At 39.9% G+C, this 16,306-nt stretch overlaps 1 protein-coding gene across 6 annotated transcripts in view; it reads left to right on the forward strand.

The window, feature by feature from the left end:
- The window catches only part of NUP98 (nucleoporin 98 and 96 precursor), a 115,482-nt gene extending 99,909 nt beyond the window's left edge, over positions 1-15,573 (forward strand). For all 6 annotated transcript variants that reach the window (XM_019449626.2, XM_019449623.2, XM_019449630.2 and 3 more), the window contains 5 exons: positions 1,271-1,492; positions 3,678-3,919; positions 9,240-9,394; positions 13,955-14,066; positions 14,196-15,573. In XM_019449626.2, the coding sequence (XP_019305171.1) occupies positions 1,271-1,492; positions 3,678-3,919; positions 9,240-9,394; positions 13,955-14,066; positions 14,196-14,413 (949 nt within the window). In that variant the 3' untranslated portion in view covers positions 14,414-15,573. The remainder of the gene's footprint in view (positions 1-1,270; positions 1,493-3,677; positions 3,920-9,239; positions 9,395-13,954; positions 14,067-14,195) is intronic.
- The last annotated feature ends 733 nt before the right edge of the window (positions 15,574-16,306 follow it).

Genomic DNA, 16,306 nt, shown 5'->3' on the forward strand with positions numbered 1-16,306 from the left:
AAATTTTTGGAGGTGATGAGTGTGTTTGTTATCTTGACCTTGGTGGTAAATTCGCAGTGTGTGCATATATTGAAACTTAATGAAAATTGTGCATTATAAATATGTTATGTTTACTGTATGTCAGGTTTTTTTTATGTCAAAAAAAGAAAAAGAAGGATATCTCAAGGTGCCAGAAATAGAGAAACCAGCGCCAGAAGGAGATAGTAAACCTTGTTCTCAGGAAAGATAGAATTGCTGTGGACTAAGACCTTACATAAAATCCACACTCTGTCCTTCACAAATAGTCTAAACTACACTGTCCAATATAATAGCTGCTATTCACATATGAATATTTAAGTAAAACTTAAAATTAAGTTATTTATAGTATCCACATTTCAAGTGTCTGATAGGCACCTGTATTGACTATTGGCTATCATTGATCAGGACAGATTACAGAGCATTTCTATCATCCCACAAAGTTCAGTTTGACAACACTGGTCTAGAAACATTCTGTTCATTACCTGAGAAGTGTTAAAAATTTATAAAATGTCTGGATCTTAGGTGAAAAGGAAAATTATTGATTGGTAGTCTAAGCTCTAAAACTTAGAAGCATGAGATCTTACTTTCTACTATTCTTACGATCTGGAATTGCAAGCTAAGAACTTTACACATTAACTAGTCTAGGACCATTGAAATCTTTGGGCTCCCAGCAGAAGAAAAGGTAAAAGTCTGTATAGGGACACTTTAAAAACCCAGGACACCTGAATGTCCTTATATAAAAAATACTCCCCACTGTAGACAAAATCAGAGGCAAAAATTATAAACCTCTTAGAAGGAAATAACCATCATGAAGACTAGTTAGCTGTTGGAGAGTTAGCACTCCGACAGCTCCATATAATAGAGAAGTTTGAAAGATCCTAAGATAACTGTGTGTTTTAAATGGTTAAGAAAGGTATCAACACTAAAGCAAAGGAATGAAGAGTAAGAATTATGAAGACTCTGTGTACCAGGACAATAAATATCTAGGCCAAACAAATACCAGCATACCTGTCAGATCCCACAGCCACAGAAGAGGAGCTGCCTTCATTTTTGGTAGGCTCTGTAATCTGGCTGAACCTAGAAGTAGATTGATACAGCACAATCTCAGAGGGAGACCATGTGGTCTATAACGCTTCTGTTCTAGGGTGCCTGCCTTTATTATCTCCTAAGCCATAGCCAGAACAATTGATTTGTTCAGTGCAGGTGGTCTGCTGCCTTGATGTGGTAACACTCCGCACATTCTCCTTTGCAGACATTATGATCTCAACCAGCTGTTGGAGCCTCGAAGCGTAACAGCAGATCCTTTGGATTACCGCCTAAGCTGGCACTTGTGGGAGGTGCTGCGGGCTCTTAACTATACTCATCTCTCAGACCAGTGTGAGGGTGTGCTACAGGCCAGTTTTGCTGGCCAACTGGAAAGTGAGGGCCTCTGGGAGTGGGCCATCTTTGTCTTCCTGCATATTGACAACTCAAGGTGAGTGAGATGCCATGAACCCACGAGGTACACCTAAGGCTACAGGGGCAAAGAATCAGTCTCTTAGGGTTTAATTCATTAAGTAAGCGTCTAGAATGTATTTTCGGTCCAGCCTTGTGATAAACTTTAAGACCGTTCAGTCCACAGCTGTCTCTGTATTCATGTGAACAAGTTAGAAGTTTAGTGCCAAATAATGCTGTTTCTCAGGAGAGATCTCTGTGAACTGCAGTGATCATGGAAAACTTTAGACAAGAACAGGAAATAATTAAGTAGAAGAGGAAGGGTATATCCACATGGGGCAACCCATTAACACAGACATAGATTCAGTTGAATGTGGCATGTTTAGGTATTATGCAGAAATAATACTTGCTGAGCTGCCTCAGTGGATCTGTGAAGTGATATAATGAGTTGGCAGGGAGCTTCCCTGACTTTTTCTCTCTGTTGCCTTTCTCCCTCTCTGGCCTTCCCTTGCCATCCACCCATGCCTACCCCTCAAGTTTGGTAGCATCATATTTACCAATATATCCTTACTTAGGTGTGTTAGGATTTGGTTCTCTATCCTGAAATCGCCTTTTCTCCATGGTGTGAATGAGATAAATTGATGGAGATTTTTTTTCCTGTTAATGGTAGTAGCATGGCATTACACTAGTAACAAAAACATTTATATAGTACTTTGTTGCATAGTACTTTTATATGGATATACACTCTGTTGTAAATACTTTATATCAAAATTAGTGCTCATAATGACTTTATAAAGTAACACTCTTACAATCTGTGTTTTACAGATGAGCAGCCCAAGGCAGGGAGAGAGTAACTTTTGCTCAAGGTCACATAGCTAGTAAATGGCAGAGTCTTCCAACTCAAGACATCCAGAGTCTGTGCTCTTAATCATTATGCTGCATTAACTGTCATGTGATACAGTGTGAAAAGGAGTTGAGTTTTGTAGTCAGACTTGCCTCAGTTCTAGATCCATCATGTACTCACTTTGACCTGGAGTAAAGCTTACTCTTTATCTATAAAATCATAATATTAATCTGTATCTAATCAAAGGTGGTTGTGGGATTAAAGGAGGAAAAGTTGACTTAGCCAAGTGTGTGACTCTTGATCTTCATTTGGGTCATGAGTTTGAGCCCCATGATGGGCATTGAGATTGCTTAATTCAACTTTTTTTTTTTTTTTTTTTTTTTACAGAAAGAGAGTAGAAGTATAAAGCATCTAGCACAGCCTTCCCTTAAAGGAATTTCTCCTCTTCTCCCTTACCAGGAAGCAAAATTATTTCATACTTTTCCTTTGAGTTTATTTAAATAAATTCATGGGGAATTTCAGAGGTTAAAAGTCTGGCTAATAAAACTGATGATTCAGAGTAGGCTCAAGCAGATCCTATTTCTGTTTATTTATTTAATTTATTCAAGTCATCTCTGTATCCAATATGGGGCTCAAACTCACCACCCCCTACTGAGCCAGCCAGGTGCCCCTGATAAAGAATTTTTAAAAAGAAACAGTTAAGATGAGATTGGGGGGTCCTTGAAAAGCCTTGAAAGGTGTTCAGAAAAGAATCTAAAATGAGAATACTTGTTTGGATTTGAAATTTAAATGGCTGGTCCTTTGGCCCAGATAGATAAGGACTCTAAGGGGACGTGAGATCAGAAAGAATGAGGGTAGCCTAAATCTAGAGGTAGAGAGAAATGAATTAGGAAAGTTGGTAGTTTTGAAGGGGAAAAAAAAAGCAAACAAGGACCTGGAAGAGGCCTTACCTTTAAAAACTACTTTGTTTACTTGTACTGACCATATGGGAGAAAAGGAAGGAAGAAGGTTGGGAATGAACTGCAAACAACTGCTCTGTGCAGAATAGCATTCTCCTATCCTAGTCCTTCATCTCCTGTTACAAGAAAGAAAATAAGGAAAAGAAAGGGAAAGCCTTTTCTTAGCCCTAGACAACCTTTCCTAGAGTATTAGTTTTCAGACTTTTTTGATCATGAAAATATAACGTGCTTAGATACTATTTCATTTAAAAAATAAATGTAGATATGGTGACTTTTTTTTTTTTTTAAGTGAAGTTTGAAGTCCAATAAGGGTTAAGACTTGCAGTTTGAGAGACTATCCCATGGATCACTCTGCATTGTCTGAGGCAGTCTTCTCCATCAACGAAGATAGAATTTATTCAGCATTGTCTTTCTTCTTACAGCGTGCGTGAGAATGCTGTTCGAGAGCTGCTTACCCGGCACTGCCAACTATTGGAGACCCCTGAGTCTTGGGCTAAGGAGACTTTCCTGACCCAAAAGCTTTGTGTGCCTGCTGAGTGGATTAATGAGGCCAAAGCAGTGAGAGCACACATGGAATCTGACAAGCATTTGGAGGCCCTCTATTTGTTTAAAGCTGGACACTGGAACCGCTGCCACAAACTCATCATCAGGCACTTAGCTTCTGGTGAGTCCTCCTAGGGCCCGTGTCTCCTGAAATTACCCCAAATTCTTCCAGTCTCTGAATGCCATGATTAGTCTGGCCAGAGATGATATTCTCTATGGGACTTTGAGGTCTTGCATCAGATTACACTTGCAAGAGTTCTCTGTGCAGAGGAAACGTGGCCTGGAGAGGCTAGAGGGACAGGTTGACAGCAATATTGTTACGTCACCATTTGCCAAGGATATGCTTGATATGCATGAATTATGTTAAACTCTTCGTGTACTTAGGGAATTTTATTCACCAAAATTAAAAAAGAGATAACTGATACCTTAGAAATACAAAGGATCTGGGGCGCCTGGGTGGCGCAGTCGGTTAAGCGTCCAACTTCAGCCAGGTCACGATCTCACGGTCCGTGAGTTCGAGCCCCGCGTCAGGCTCTGGGCTGATGGCTCGGAGCCTGGAGCCTGTTTCCGATTCTGTGTCTCCCTCTCTCTCTGTCCCTCCCCCGTTCATGCTCTGTCTCTCTCTGTCCCAAAAATAAATAAACGTTGAAAAAAAAAAAAAATTAAAAAAAAAAAAAAAGAAATACAAAGGATCATTAAGAGACTACTGTGAACAGGTACATACCAACAAATTGGGCAATCTTGAAGAATTGGATAAATTCCTAGAAACATACAGCCTTCTAAGACTGAATCATGAAGAAATAGAAAATCTGAACAGACCAGTTACTAGTAAAACAGATTGAATTGGTAATCAAAAAACTCCCTTGGGGCGCCTGGGTGGCTTGGTCGGTTAAGTGTCCGACTTCGGCTCAGGTCATGATCTCACGGTCCGTGAGTTCGAGCCCCGCGTCAGACTCTGTGCTGACAGCTCAGAGCCTAGAGCCTTTTTCACATTCTGTGTCTCCCTCTCTCTCTTCCCCTCCCCTGTTCATGCTCTGTCTCTCTCTGTCTCAAAAATAAATAAATGTTAAAAAAAATTAAAAAAAAACAAAACAAAAAAAACTCCCTACAAATAAAAGTCCTGGACCAGATGGCTTCACTAGTGAATTCTACCTAACATAGAATTAATACCAATCCTTCTCAAACTCTTCCAAAAAATAGAAGAGAGGAGAATACTTCCAAACTCATTTTATAAGGTCAGCATTATCCTAATATCAAACCAGACAAGGATATCATAAGAAAAACCATATTGGTACAGACCAATATTCCTGATGAACATAGATGTAAAAATTCTCAGCATATTATTAGCAAACCGAATTCAGCAATACATTAAAAGGATTATACACCATGATCAAATGGGATTTATAACAGGGATGGTTTAACCAAACAGTGTGATACACCATACTAATAAAATGAAAGGTAAAAATCCTATGATTGTCTCAAGAGATGCAGGAAAAGTATTTGACAAATTCAGCATCCATTTATGATAAAAACTAGTTGTCATAGAAGGAGCATACCTCAATAATAAAGGCCATATATGACAAACCCACAGCTAACATCATATTCAATGGTGAAAAGCTTTCAGCTTTTCCTCTAAGATCAGGAAGAAGACAAGGATGCCCACTTTCACCACATTTGTTCAACATAATATTGGAAGTCCTAGTCAGAGCAGTTAGTCAAGAAAAATAAATAAGAGGCATCCAAACTGGAAAGGAAGAAATAAAACTATATCGTTTGCAGATGACATGATGATTATATATAGAAAACCCTGAAGACTCCACCAAAAAAACTCTTGGAATAAATGAATTCAGTAAATTGCAGGATACAAAATCAATATATAGAAATCTGTTGCAATTCCATATACTAATAATGAACTATCAGAGAAATTAAGAAAACAATCCTGTTTTCAATTGCATCTAAAAGAATAAAATACCTAGGAATAAATTTAACCAAAGAGATCAAAGACCTATACCCTAAAAACTATGACAGTGATTAAAGGAAATTAAAGACACAAAGAAATGGAAAGATATTCCATGCTTGTGGATTGGAAGAATTGATATTGTTAAAATATCGATCTACTAAAACAGTCTACAGATTCAGTGCAATTTCTGCCAAAATTCCAGTGGCATTTTTCACAAAAGTAGAACAAACAACTCTAAAATATGCGTGGAACCACAAAAGACCTCCAGTAGCCAAAGTGATCTTGAGAACGAAGAACAAAGCTGGAGACATCACACTCCCTGATTTCAAATTCAGTTACAAAGCTGTAAGAAACTAAAACAGTATGGTATAGGCCTGAAAACAGACACATAGATCATTGGAACAGAGTAGAGAGCCCAGGGGGTGCCTGGGTGGCTCAGTCGATTAAGTGTCCGCTCCTGATTTCAACTCAGGTCATGATCCCACATTCATGAGTTCAAGCCCCATGTTGGGCTCTGCTTAGGATTCTCTTCCCCGCCCCTCCCCTCTCTGTTTGTGCTCTCTGTGTCTTAAATCTAAAAAATAAACTTTAAAATCAAGAGTAGAAAGCCCAGAAATAAACCCACACGTATGTGGTCAATTTATGACAAAAGAGCCAAGAATATACAGTCTTCAATAAATGGCATTGGGAAGACTGGACAGCCATATGCAAAATAATGAAACTGGACCATTGTCTTACACCATATACAAAAGTTAACTCAAAATGGATAAAGACTTGAACTGTAAGACCTGAAGGCATAAAACTAGAAGAAAACATAGGTAGTAAGCTCCTTGACATCCATCTTGATGATGATTTTTTTTTTTTTTTTTTTTTTTTGGGGGGGATGTGACACCAAAAGCAAAGGCAACAAAAGCAGAAATAAATGGGACTACATCAAGCTAAAAGCAGCACCTGGGTGGCTCAGTCATTTGGGTGTCTGACTTCAGCTCAGGTCATGATCTCGTGGTTTGTGAATTCAAGCCCTGCTTCAGGCTGTGTGCTGACAGCTCAGAGCCTGGAGCCTGCTTCAGATTCTGTGTCTCCCTCTCTCTCTGCCCCTCCCCTACTAATGCTCTGTCTCTCAAAAATAAATGTTTAAAAAAAAAATTTAAAGAACTCCTAAAAATAACCAAAAAAAACCTGATTGAAAAATAGGCAGAGGAAAATGCCTGGGTGGCTCAGTCGGTTGAGCATCTGACTATCAGGTCATGATCTCATGGTTCGTGAGTTCGAGCCCCACATCAGGCTCTGTGCTGACAGCTCGGAGCCTAGAACCTGCTTTGGATTCTGTGTCTCCCTCTCTCTCAGTTTCTCCCCTGCTCGCTCGTTTGTTCTCTCTCTCTCTCTCTCAAAAATAAGTAAAGATTAAAAAATTAAAAAAAAAAATAGGCAGAGTATCGAGTAGACATTTTCCTAAATAAGATATATATAGATGGCTCACAGTTACATGAAATGATATGTGCCACTAATCAGAAATGCATATCAAAACCACAGTGAGATACCACCTCATCCCTGTTAAAATTGCTGTTGTCAAAAAAAATAAATAAGGCTGGTGAGGATGTGGAGAAAAGGGAACCCTTGTGCACTGTTAGCGGACATGTAAATTGGTGCAGCCGCTATGGAAAACAATATGGAGGTTCCTCAGAAAATTAAGAATAGGGGCACCTGGGCCCCTCAGTCTGTTAAGCATTCAACTTTGGCTCAGCTCATGATCTCGCGGTTTGTGAGTTCAAGCCCCACTTCGGGCTCTGTGCTGACAGTCCAGGGCCTGGAGCCTACTTCAGATTCTGTGTCTCCCCCTCTCTCTACCTCTCCCCACTCACACTGTGTCTCTTGCTCTCTCAAAAAGTAAATAAAATAAACATTGGGGTGCCTGGGTGGCCGAATCGGTTAAGCATTCTACTTCGGCTCGGGTCAGGATCTCACGATTTATGAGTTCGGGTCCACGTCAGGCTCTGTGCTGACAGCTCAGAGCCTGGAAGCCTGCTTCGGATTCTGTCTCCTCCTCTCTCTGCCTCTCCCCCACTTGTGCTCGGTCTCTCTCTGTCTCTCAAAAATAAATGTAAAAACAATTTTTTAAATAAAAAAGTAAATAAACATTAAAAAAGAAAAAAGAAAAGAAAGTTAAAAATAGAACTACCTACCATATGATTCAGTCATTCCATTTCCAGGTAGCTATCCAAAAAAAAAAATGAAAACACAACTCAAAAAGATACATGAAACTCCATATTCATTGCAGCATTATTTACAGTAGCCAAGATAGGGAGACAACCTAAGTGTCTATCAGTGGATGGATAACGAAAACAGTGTGTGTGTGTGTGTATTGTATATATAGGCAATGGATTATTATTCAGCCATAAATAAGAATGAAATCTTAGTATTTGCAACAATATGGATGGACCTCAAGGCATTATGCTAAGTCAGAGAAAGACAAATACTGCATGATATCACATTATCTGGGGAATCTTTAAAATAAGAAAAAAAAAAAAAAAAAGGCTTATAGATACAGAGAACAGATTGGTGGTTGCCAGAGAGGTGGGAGGTGGGAGGTGGAAGTGGGCAAAATGAATAAGGGAGTCAAAAGATACAAACTTCCAATTACAAAATAAATAAGTCATGAGGATGAAATATACAGCATGGCAACCATAGTTAATAATACTGTGTTGCATATTTGCAAGTTGCTAATAATAGCGGGGGAGCCAGGCTGACTCAGTCAGTGGAGCATGCAACTCTTGGTCTTGGGGTTGTGAGTTCAAGCCCCACAATGGGTGTAGAGGTTACTTAGAAATAAAATCTTTAAAAAAAAGAAAGTTGCTAATAGAGTAAATCTTAAAAGTTCTCATCAGAAGAAAAAAATAATTCTGTATGGTAACATAACCAGACATTGTGGTTGATCGTTTTGCGATATATCCAAGTATTGAATTGTTATGTTGTGTATCTGAAACTAACATAATGTTATAGGTCAATTATGTCTCAAGAAAGAAAACAGAGGGGTGCCTGGGTGGCTCAGTTGGTTAAGCATCCGACTCTTGATTTCAGCTCAGGTCATGATCTCACAGTTTCATGAGTTCTAGCCCCATGTCAGATTCTGCACTGACAGCGCAGAGCCTGCTTGAGATTCTCCCTTCCTCTCTGCCCCTCCCTGGCTCATACCCTCTTCTTCTCAAAAATAAATAATAAATTAAAGGAAAAAAAAAAAGGAAGAAAAAGAAAACAGAAAAAAACACCCAGATGTCTCTGTTTGGGGAACTGAAGCAAGAACTTTTTCACATTTTTCTTTGGAGAATTTCAAGATATCTACTTGAAATATCTGTGCAATTCTCTAGTTCGACCCAACATTATTTCCCCTTCCTTCCTGTTTTGGATTTCTGTCATGTCATCTGTGTACTTTTGAGAACCATATACTTGTGCAGACATAGTGCTTAATATTTTGTTTCTTCAGATGCCATCATTAATGAGAACTATGACTACCTGAAGGGGTTCTTGGAAGACCTGGCACCTCCAGAGCGCAGCAGCCTAATCCAGGACTGGGAAACATCAGGACTTGTTTACTTGGACTATATTCGGGTCATGGAGATGCTTCACCAGATACAGCAGGTACCTGAGTCTTTGAACTACTGCTTGGTTTTCCTTTTCCCTGGCCGTTAAAGCCACAGAGACCTCAAAAGGCCTGAGCGACCACTTGAAAAACTTAATGGCAAAGATAGAATGGTCAGTGCAAAAGGGATGTTTTGATGAGGCTAATTTGCTGTAATCACTATGACACCTGTATCAAAACTTAAAAAAAACTTCTGTTTTGTACTTATTACCAGTGGTACGTACAGTAGACATGCCCGAGGCTTGTCCATAGTCTCCCCTTGTCTAGCCCTAGTTTGAGTGAACAACTCAGGGATGAGAGAGATAGGAAGGTCAGAGATTTGGTGAAGGTAGTTTCATACATCATTTGGCATGTTTAAAATTGCATATATTAACAGTTTTTTTAGTCTTCATTAAAATGTATTGGGGTCAGTCTTGATAAGATCATAAGAGAGACCTCCATTGCTTATAGCACAAAGACCAAACTCTGGAATATAGAATTAAAGCCCATATAAAGGCTTTTACCTTTCACTCCTGCTTATTCCTACTAGTGTTACCCCCACATTCCAGATGCCACCTTCTCTAATCACACTAAATTACTCATGGAGTTTCCAGCAGAATTTGTTTTATTTCACTCTTGAGCACACATACATTCATCCTTTAAGATCTGCATTGCTGGGGGCACCTGGGTGGCTCATTCAGTTAAGCATCTGACTCTTGGTTTCTGCTCAGGTCATGATCTCCTGGTTCCTGGGATGGAGACCTCCCTACATGGGGCTGTGTGGTCATAGCACAGAGCCTGCTTGGGATTGTCTGTCTCCCTCTACCTCTATGCCCATAGCCCCCTCTCTCTCAAAATAACCTTAAAAAAAAATTTACATTGCTGTAAGCTCTATTTTGTTCTCGTTTTCCCCAAGAAATGTTTATTGCACTTTATTTTTTACTACCAAAGCACTTGGTACATTAGTCTACTAACTGTATTTTAGTTACTTATCTACATCTGTCTTGCAGTTATCATGAGCACCTTTTGGGGAGATCTTCTTTAAGATTAAAGGTAATAGAACATAGAGGTTAAGAATCGAGTTCTAGAGCCAAACTGTTAGATTCAATTAATGGTTCTCACTCATTAGCTATGTGACCTTAAGCAAATAAGTTAATGGCACAGATTATCATAGATACTGACAGTTGTCACAAAGCTTAAACAAAATACACTGTGTTTTAGCAGACTACTTTATATATACTAAGTGCTTAGTAATTATTATCTGTTACCCTTATCAGAATTCCCACTACTAGTATAGTGCCTGGCACATAATATGCATAACTTATTTGCTACATGTTTAAGATGGATTAAGAGCATCATCCCTAAATTATCACTGAAGAAAACTCTTTTCTAGTTGAACATTAATACTTTAACACAATCTAGTTATTGAGAACTTACTATGTCCCAAGCACTGGTGGATTTGGGGGATATGAAGGTAAGCAGTACTGTATGTTTTACCCTTACCAAAGTAATAATTTTGTTGAGGAAGATATTTCCAGGTAAACCAACAGTTACTATAGAATGGTACGTGTAACGATTAAGCACAGAGTATCTTACAGCAACACATAAATTGAGTACCTAACCCAGTCTGAGGGTTATAGTAAGGCTTTCTAGAAGTGAGTCTCATTTCTTTCAGATGAAAAAGAAGGATGGGTGGGACAGAATGCTTTAGCAGAGAGAATAGTGTAAGTATGAGTCTAGAGGTCAGAGAGATCGTAGTGCTTCCAGCGAACTTTTAATAAGAGTAAGTATTGGTGTGTGGAGTGGAAAGGGAAACCGTGTAGATGTAGTAAAATCACAAAATCTCTCACCTGGACTGCTGTAGTAGACACCTAATTGGCCTCCCTGCTTCTACACTTGTTCCTTTACAATTTATTTCCACACAGCAACCAAAGTGATCCTCTTTTTTTTTTTTTTTTTTTTAATTTTTATTTTAACGTTTATTTATTTTGAGAGAGTGAATGAGTGGAGGAGGCGCAGAGAAAGAGAATCCCAAGCAGGCCTCAGCACTGTCAGCACAGAGCCCAATGCAGGGCTCGATCTCCTGACCAGGAGATCATGATCTGAGCTGAAATCAAGAGTCAGACGCTTAACTGGCTAAGCCACCCACGTGCCCCAGAGTGATCTAATATACAAATCATATAATCTCACTCTAAAATCATTCCAGGGGCTTGTCATTTCACTTAGAATAAAGTGCTCCTTAGGAAGTCTTAAAAGCTCTGCATGAATAATTCTTACCTTTTTCGTGCCATGGACCTCCTTGACAGTCTGGTAAAGCCCATGGATGGCTGTCTAATGTGTTTTGTTGCAAAAATTTGAATACATGGGATTACAAAAGAAACCAGTTATGTTAAAATATAGTTACCAAAATATTAAGAACTTATAGTAAGTAATAACTGCTTTATTAAGATCTTAAATAACAAGCTCAGCAGTGGATCTTCTAACTACTCTAATTTTGAAATACTACATTTAAAAATCACTAACAACTGTAATGTAATATGAAAATAGCTGTGATTTCTGCTGATGACAAAGTCACAGTTATTGCTTGACATCCACATTAATAATTAAATGCTAATTTTTAGTAAAAAAAAATTTTAGTAAAAATTTTTCCCAGTCCAAGTTCACAGACTTTCAAAATTCTAAGGACCCCAGTTATGATCCACTGGTATATAAAACCTCTCCAGTTTTATCTTTTTCTATTCTCCTCTTTAAACTCTGCATTTTAAACTGCTTTTAAACTCTGCACCCAGGTACCTGGATAGCGCTCAGTTGGTTGAGCATCTGACTTCAGCTCAGGGCATGATCTCGCAGTTCATGAGTTTGAGCCCTGTGTTAGGCTCTGTGCTGGTAGCTCAGAACCTGGAACTTGCTTCGGATTCTGTCTCCCTCTTTCTGCCCCTCCCCCCACTTGCTGTCTTTCTCAAAAATAGACATTAGAAAAAAAATTTTTTTAAACTGCATTTTACCATTCTTTGCATTCCCATCTTGTAGTTTTAGCTGTTCTCTTGGCCTAGAAAGCTTGACCCTCTCGTTATTAAGGTCTCTAGTTAGATATGACCTTCCTCAAGGAATCCTTTCCTGATCCCCCAATCTGAAGTAGCCATCCAGTTTTTCTACCACATTACCCTCTTTGATTCATCTGCATAGCTTATGATTCTTTAAGATTTATTTCCAATGGTTTCTTTATTTTCTATGAATTTCTTGAGAGCAAAGACCTCATTTTATTTACCACCTTTAGAAGTCCAGTTGAAGACTGGATTATTTTGGATAAAAAAGTACTTGTAGAGGTGTTAAATGGTAGATTCTGCAAAGCCCAAAAATAGATTCAATGAGAGAGATACTTCGTGGAAGGGTTGAAGGAGCATTTGGTGAAGGAGGAGGTATTAGTATAGTTAATGTAAGAGTTTGAGAGAGGAGGGCTAACCAAGAGTCACATGTGAGACAAACAGGAATAAGATGCTGCTGGAAAGTATTCAGAACATAATAAAGAATAAAAAATACAGGGTTCCTGGCTGGCTGAGTTGGAAGAGCATGCAACTCTTGATCTCAGGGTCATGAGTTGGAGCCCCACACTGGGGGTAGAGATTACTTAAATAAATGAACTAAAAAAAAATTTTTTTTTAAAGAATAAAAATACAGGGGTTCCTGAGTGGCTTAGTTGGTTAAGCAATTGACTTCGGCCCAGGTCATGATCACCCGGTTCGTGGGTTCAAGCCCCACATTGGGCTCTCTGCTGACAGCTCAGAGCCTGGAGCCTGCTTCAGACTCTGAATCTCCCTCTCTGTCTTCCCCTCCCCTGCTTACACTCTGTCTCTTTCCGTCTCTCAAAAATAAATAAACGTTAACAAAAATAAAAAGAGTAAAAATACAGACTTGCTTTTTAGAAAGGTCACTCTGGCTACCGGATAGATGGTAGGGAAAAGGATGTAATGGGGATGACACTGAAGATAGTGATCAAGGTCTTAAGTAATGATAACCTCAGCTAGGGTAAGTGGCCCTGGAAAGGGGAGTGGAAAATTGGAATATTAAGCTAAAGATTTAGTAATCATCAGCACATTAATCATAATTGAAGCCATAGGAATGGATCGCGACGCATAGAGGGCATACAGTGAGAAGAGGGCCCTGTGGTATTTTAGAGAGGGTTGTGAACTTGGAGTTAGGATACCGAAATTAAATACTAGTTTGGGCTCCACTTTTTACTTACTGTGCATTCTTAAAAAGTCATACAATTTCTCTGAGCCCAGATTTATCTGTATTTTTGGTGCCATGTTAAAGCTTGCTAGTTAAAATGGTTCATGAATGCTAATCTCCAGACTTGTCCATTCTGGGGCTCTATGTACTATATGTTACTTTCCTCTGGTGGATTACTGCTGAGGTTGCGCCTTGTCCTCAGTGATTAGGCTGTATAGTGGTTACATGACACTGCCAGTCAGTTTCGCGGGTTTTCTCTGTTGTTTCAGAGCATTGCATAGTCAGTCTATGGATAGAATTGGGTGAGGGGACCTCCTCTTGGCCTAACTGGTTTCTCTGCTTCTTTGTAGATGGATTGCTCAGTTTATGAGATGGAGCAGTTACACACCAAAGTGACCTCACTGTGCAACCGCATACAGCAGATCCAGTGTTACAATGCCAAGGATCGCCTGGCCCAGTCAGGTAAGCCTCCATCCTTTCCCTGCTTCCTGCCTGCATGTTTCCTGTCTTTATGATTATTATACCTCTGCCCTGATGCCCTCCCTTCCCACCCCTCATCCTTGGTCCCCACTCCATTTTTTTTCTCTCCAGACATGGCCAAACGTGTAGCCAACCTGCTGCGGGTGGTATGGAGCCTTCGGCATGCCCCTGATGCAACCTCCGACTCAACACCAGACCCTCAGCGAGTCCCTTTGCGTCTCTTGGCTCCCCACGTTGGCCGACTCCCCATGCCTGAGGACTATGCCTTGGAGGAACTGCGTGGTCTCACACAGTCCTACCTGCGAGAATTGACTGTTGGAAGCCAGTGAACCCCAAGTTCCTCCCAACACACTCACATGCTTGTTCACACTCACCACACAAAGATCCTTTGCATTGAGTTGATTGGCACTGTTTGCCATTCTCTTGGTTAGCTGTGGAATCCATCCTGTTTTCCTGCTGCCCCAAGCAGCAGCCTCCATTTGTTCAGGGCTTTTCTTACTGAACAAAACGTAAGGGCTTTTGGAACCCAAAAAGGAGTCAAGCCTCTTTTTACCATCCTTAAAAAACCATTCTTTTTTTTTTTTTTTTCTTTTGAAAAATGATCAATAAAACACCTTTGGCAGAATCCCCCCCCAGAGAACCAGGGAATCCTTTTCCACTCTCAGCCATTCTGGATCTTGTGGCCCTCCATGCCAGCCTGCTACCCTACTCCTACCTCAGCCCTTTTATACTAGGACAAATGTGTTAATCAAAGACTGTCCTTCCTTAACAGATGAACTATCCACACAAGGAAGGAGAATCTGTCTCTTAAGTGGGTTGATGACTTGACACTGTTTTAGAGTCCAAAGAGGGTTGGACTGAGTTAGGAAGCAGTAACAGGGTCTTTCTGACTCATTTAGGGTAGAAGTGAGTGCCTGCCGTGGAGGGATGAATCTTCAAGGCTTGTTTGTTCTGCCTTGAATGTTGCATGAACACCAAACCTTTCCTGCTACCATGTGCAGGAACTCTTGGTCACAGACCCCATGTCTCTGGGAAGCTCCAGAACTCAGTTTGATCCCTGGTTTTCAGTCATCTTGCTAGGCCTCCATTCTGGATTTCCCTGAAGAGTTTGGATAAAACATGGCAGGTTGGGTAGCCCTCCTCATCCTTTCTCTTCTAGCCCAAAGCATTTCCTACCCATTGTCTACAGTCCTAGAACATAAAACCATTACTGAGGCAGGCAAGGAGCTGGGCTTTAGGGGCTTTAGTGGAGGGCCTTTGCTACACTGCTGCCAGCTATGGGGAGTCCCAGGTAAAGACCTGTGACAGCTGGTATTAGGTCTGTCACAGACAACATGGCCACCTCTAGGTCTTTATGCATGAAGATTATGTAAAGGTTTTTATTAAAAAGTATATATATATATATAAATAAATGATCTAGATTATTTTCTTCTTTTTCTGAAGCTACTTTTCTTAAAAAATAAATAAATAAAATGAAATGTTTATAGCATTCCTGCTATTGGCCTTTTCCCTTTGTGTTTTTTGAGCCTTCTTACCCCAAGGAGCTTTATAATAGCCTCAGTTGATCTGCAATCTAAACGGAGATGGGGCATGGGTTAAAGAAAGAACAATCAAAGGCTAAATTTATGAGCAAATTTAGGGGTGAATAGGTTGAGATTATTAATTAATCCTGTTCATATAAAAATATTTATAAGCATTTTTTTATGTGCTTGGATTCCCAGTGAGGGATCAGGGAAGAGTCTCATTGCCTTTAGGGTTCAAAGCCTCCTGGCTTTTCTGCTCTGGAGGTTTTGTTTGTTTTTAAAACTTGGATCATACTCATGTTCCATTGTGTAATGGGGTTAATGATCTTTTATGTTGCTGCTAAACAGACCTGTTTTGCAGAGGGAGCAGATGGGTCTGATGAGTACTATTTGTGGTGGGGTGGAGGTTGTTTGTTTGTTTTTTGGTCTGTTAAACTGAAGGTGTCAGCAAATTCCAATTAGGATTAGGCCAAAGACACTGGGACATGGAGGAATTTGGAATTTGGAGCTAAAGCAGAGTAGGTCTGGGGCTTCCCTTTAATTTAGATCTGCAAGGACAAGGGTAACTCAGCTGGGAATCTCCGTTACTGACTGTGAACCTGAGTCACAGAGCATTACTGGGCTTCTAGCAAAGAATTCCTGTTCTGGTTTCCTTGTGAGAGAGGTGTTGTGTGAAAAGTAAATGTGCCTTAGAAATGG

Source organism: Panthera pardus, unplaced genomic scaffold, assembly GCF_024362965.1.
Source record: "Panthera pardus isolate Hobbes unplaced genomic scaffold, ASM2436296v1 HiC_scaffold_12, whole genome shotgun sequence".
Classification (NCBI taxonomy): Eukaryota; Metazoa; Chordata; class Mammalia; order Carnivora; family Felidae; genus Panthera; species Panthera pardus.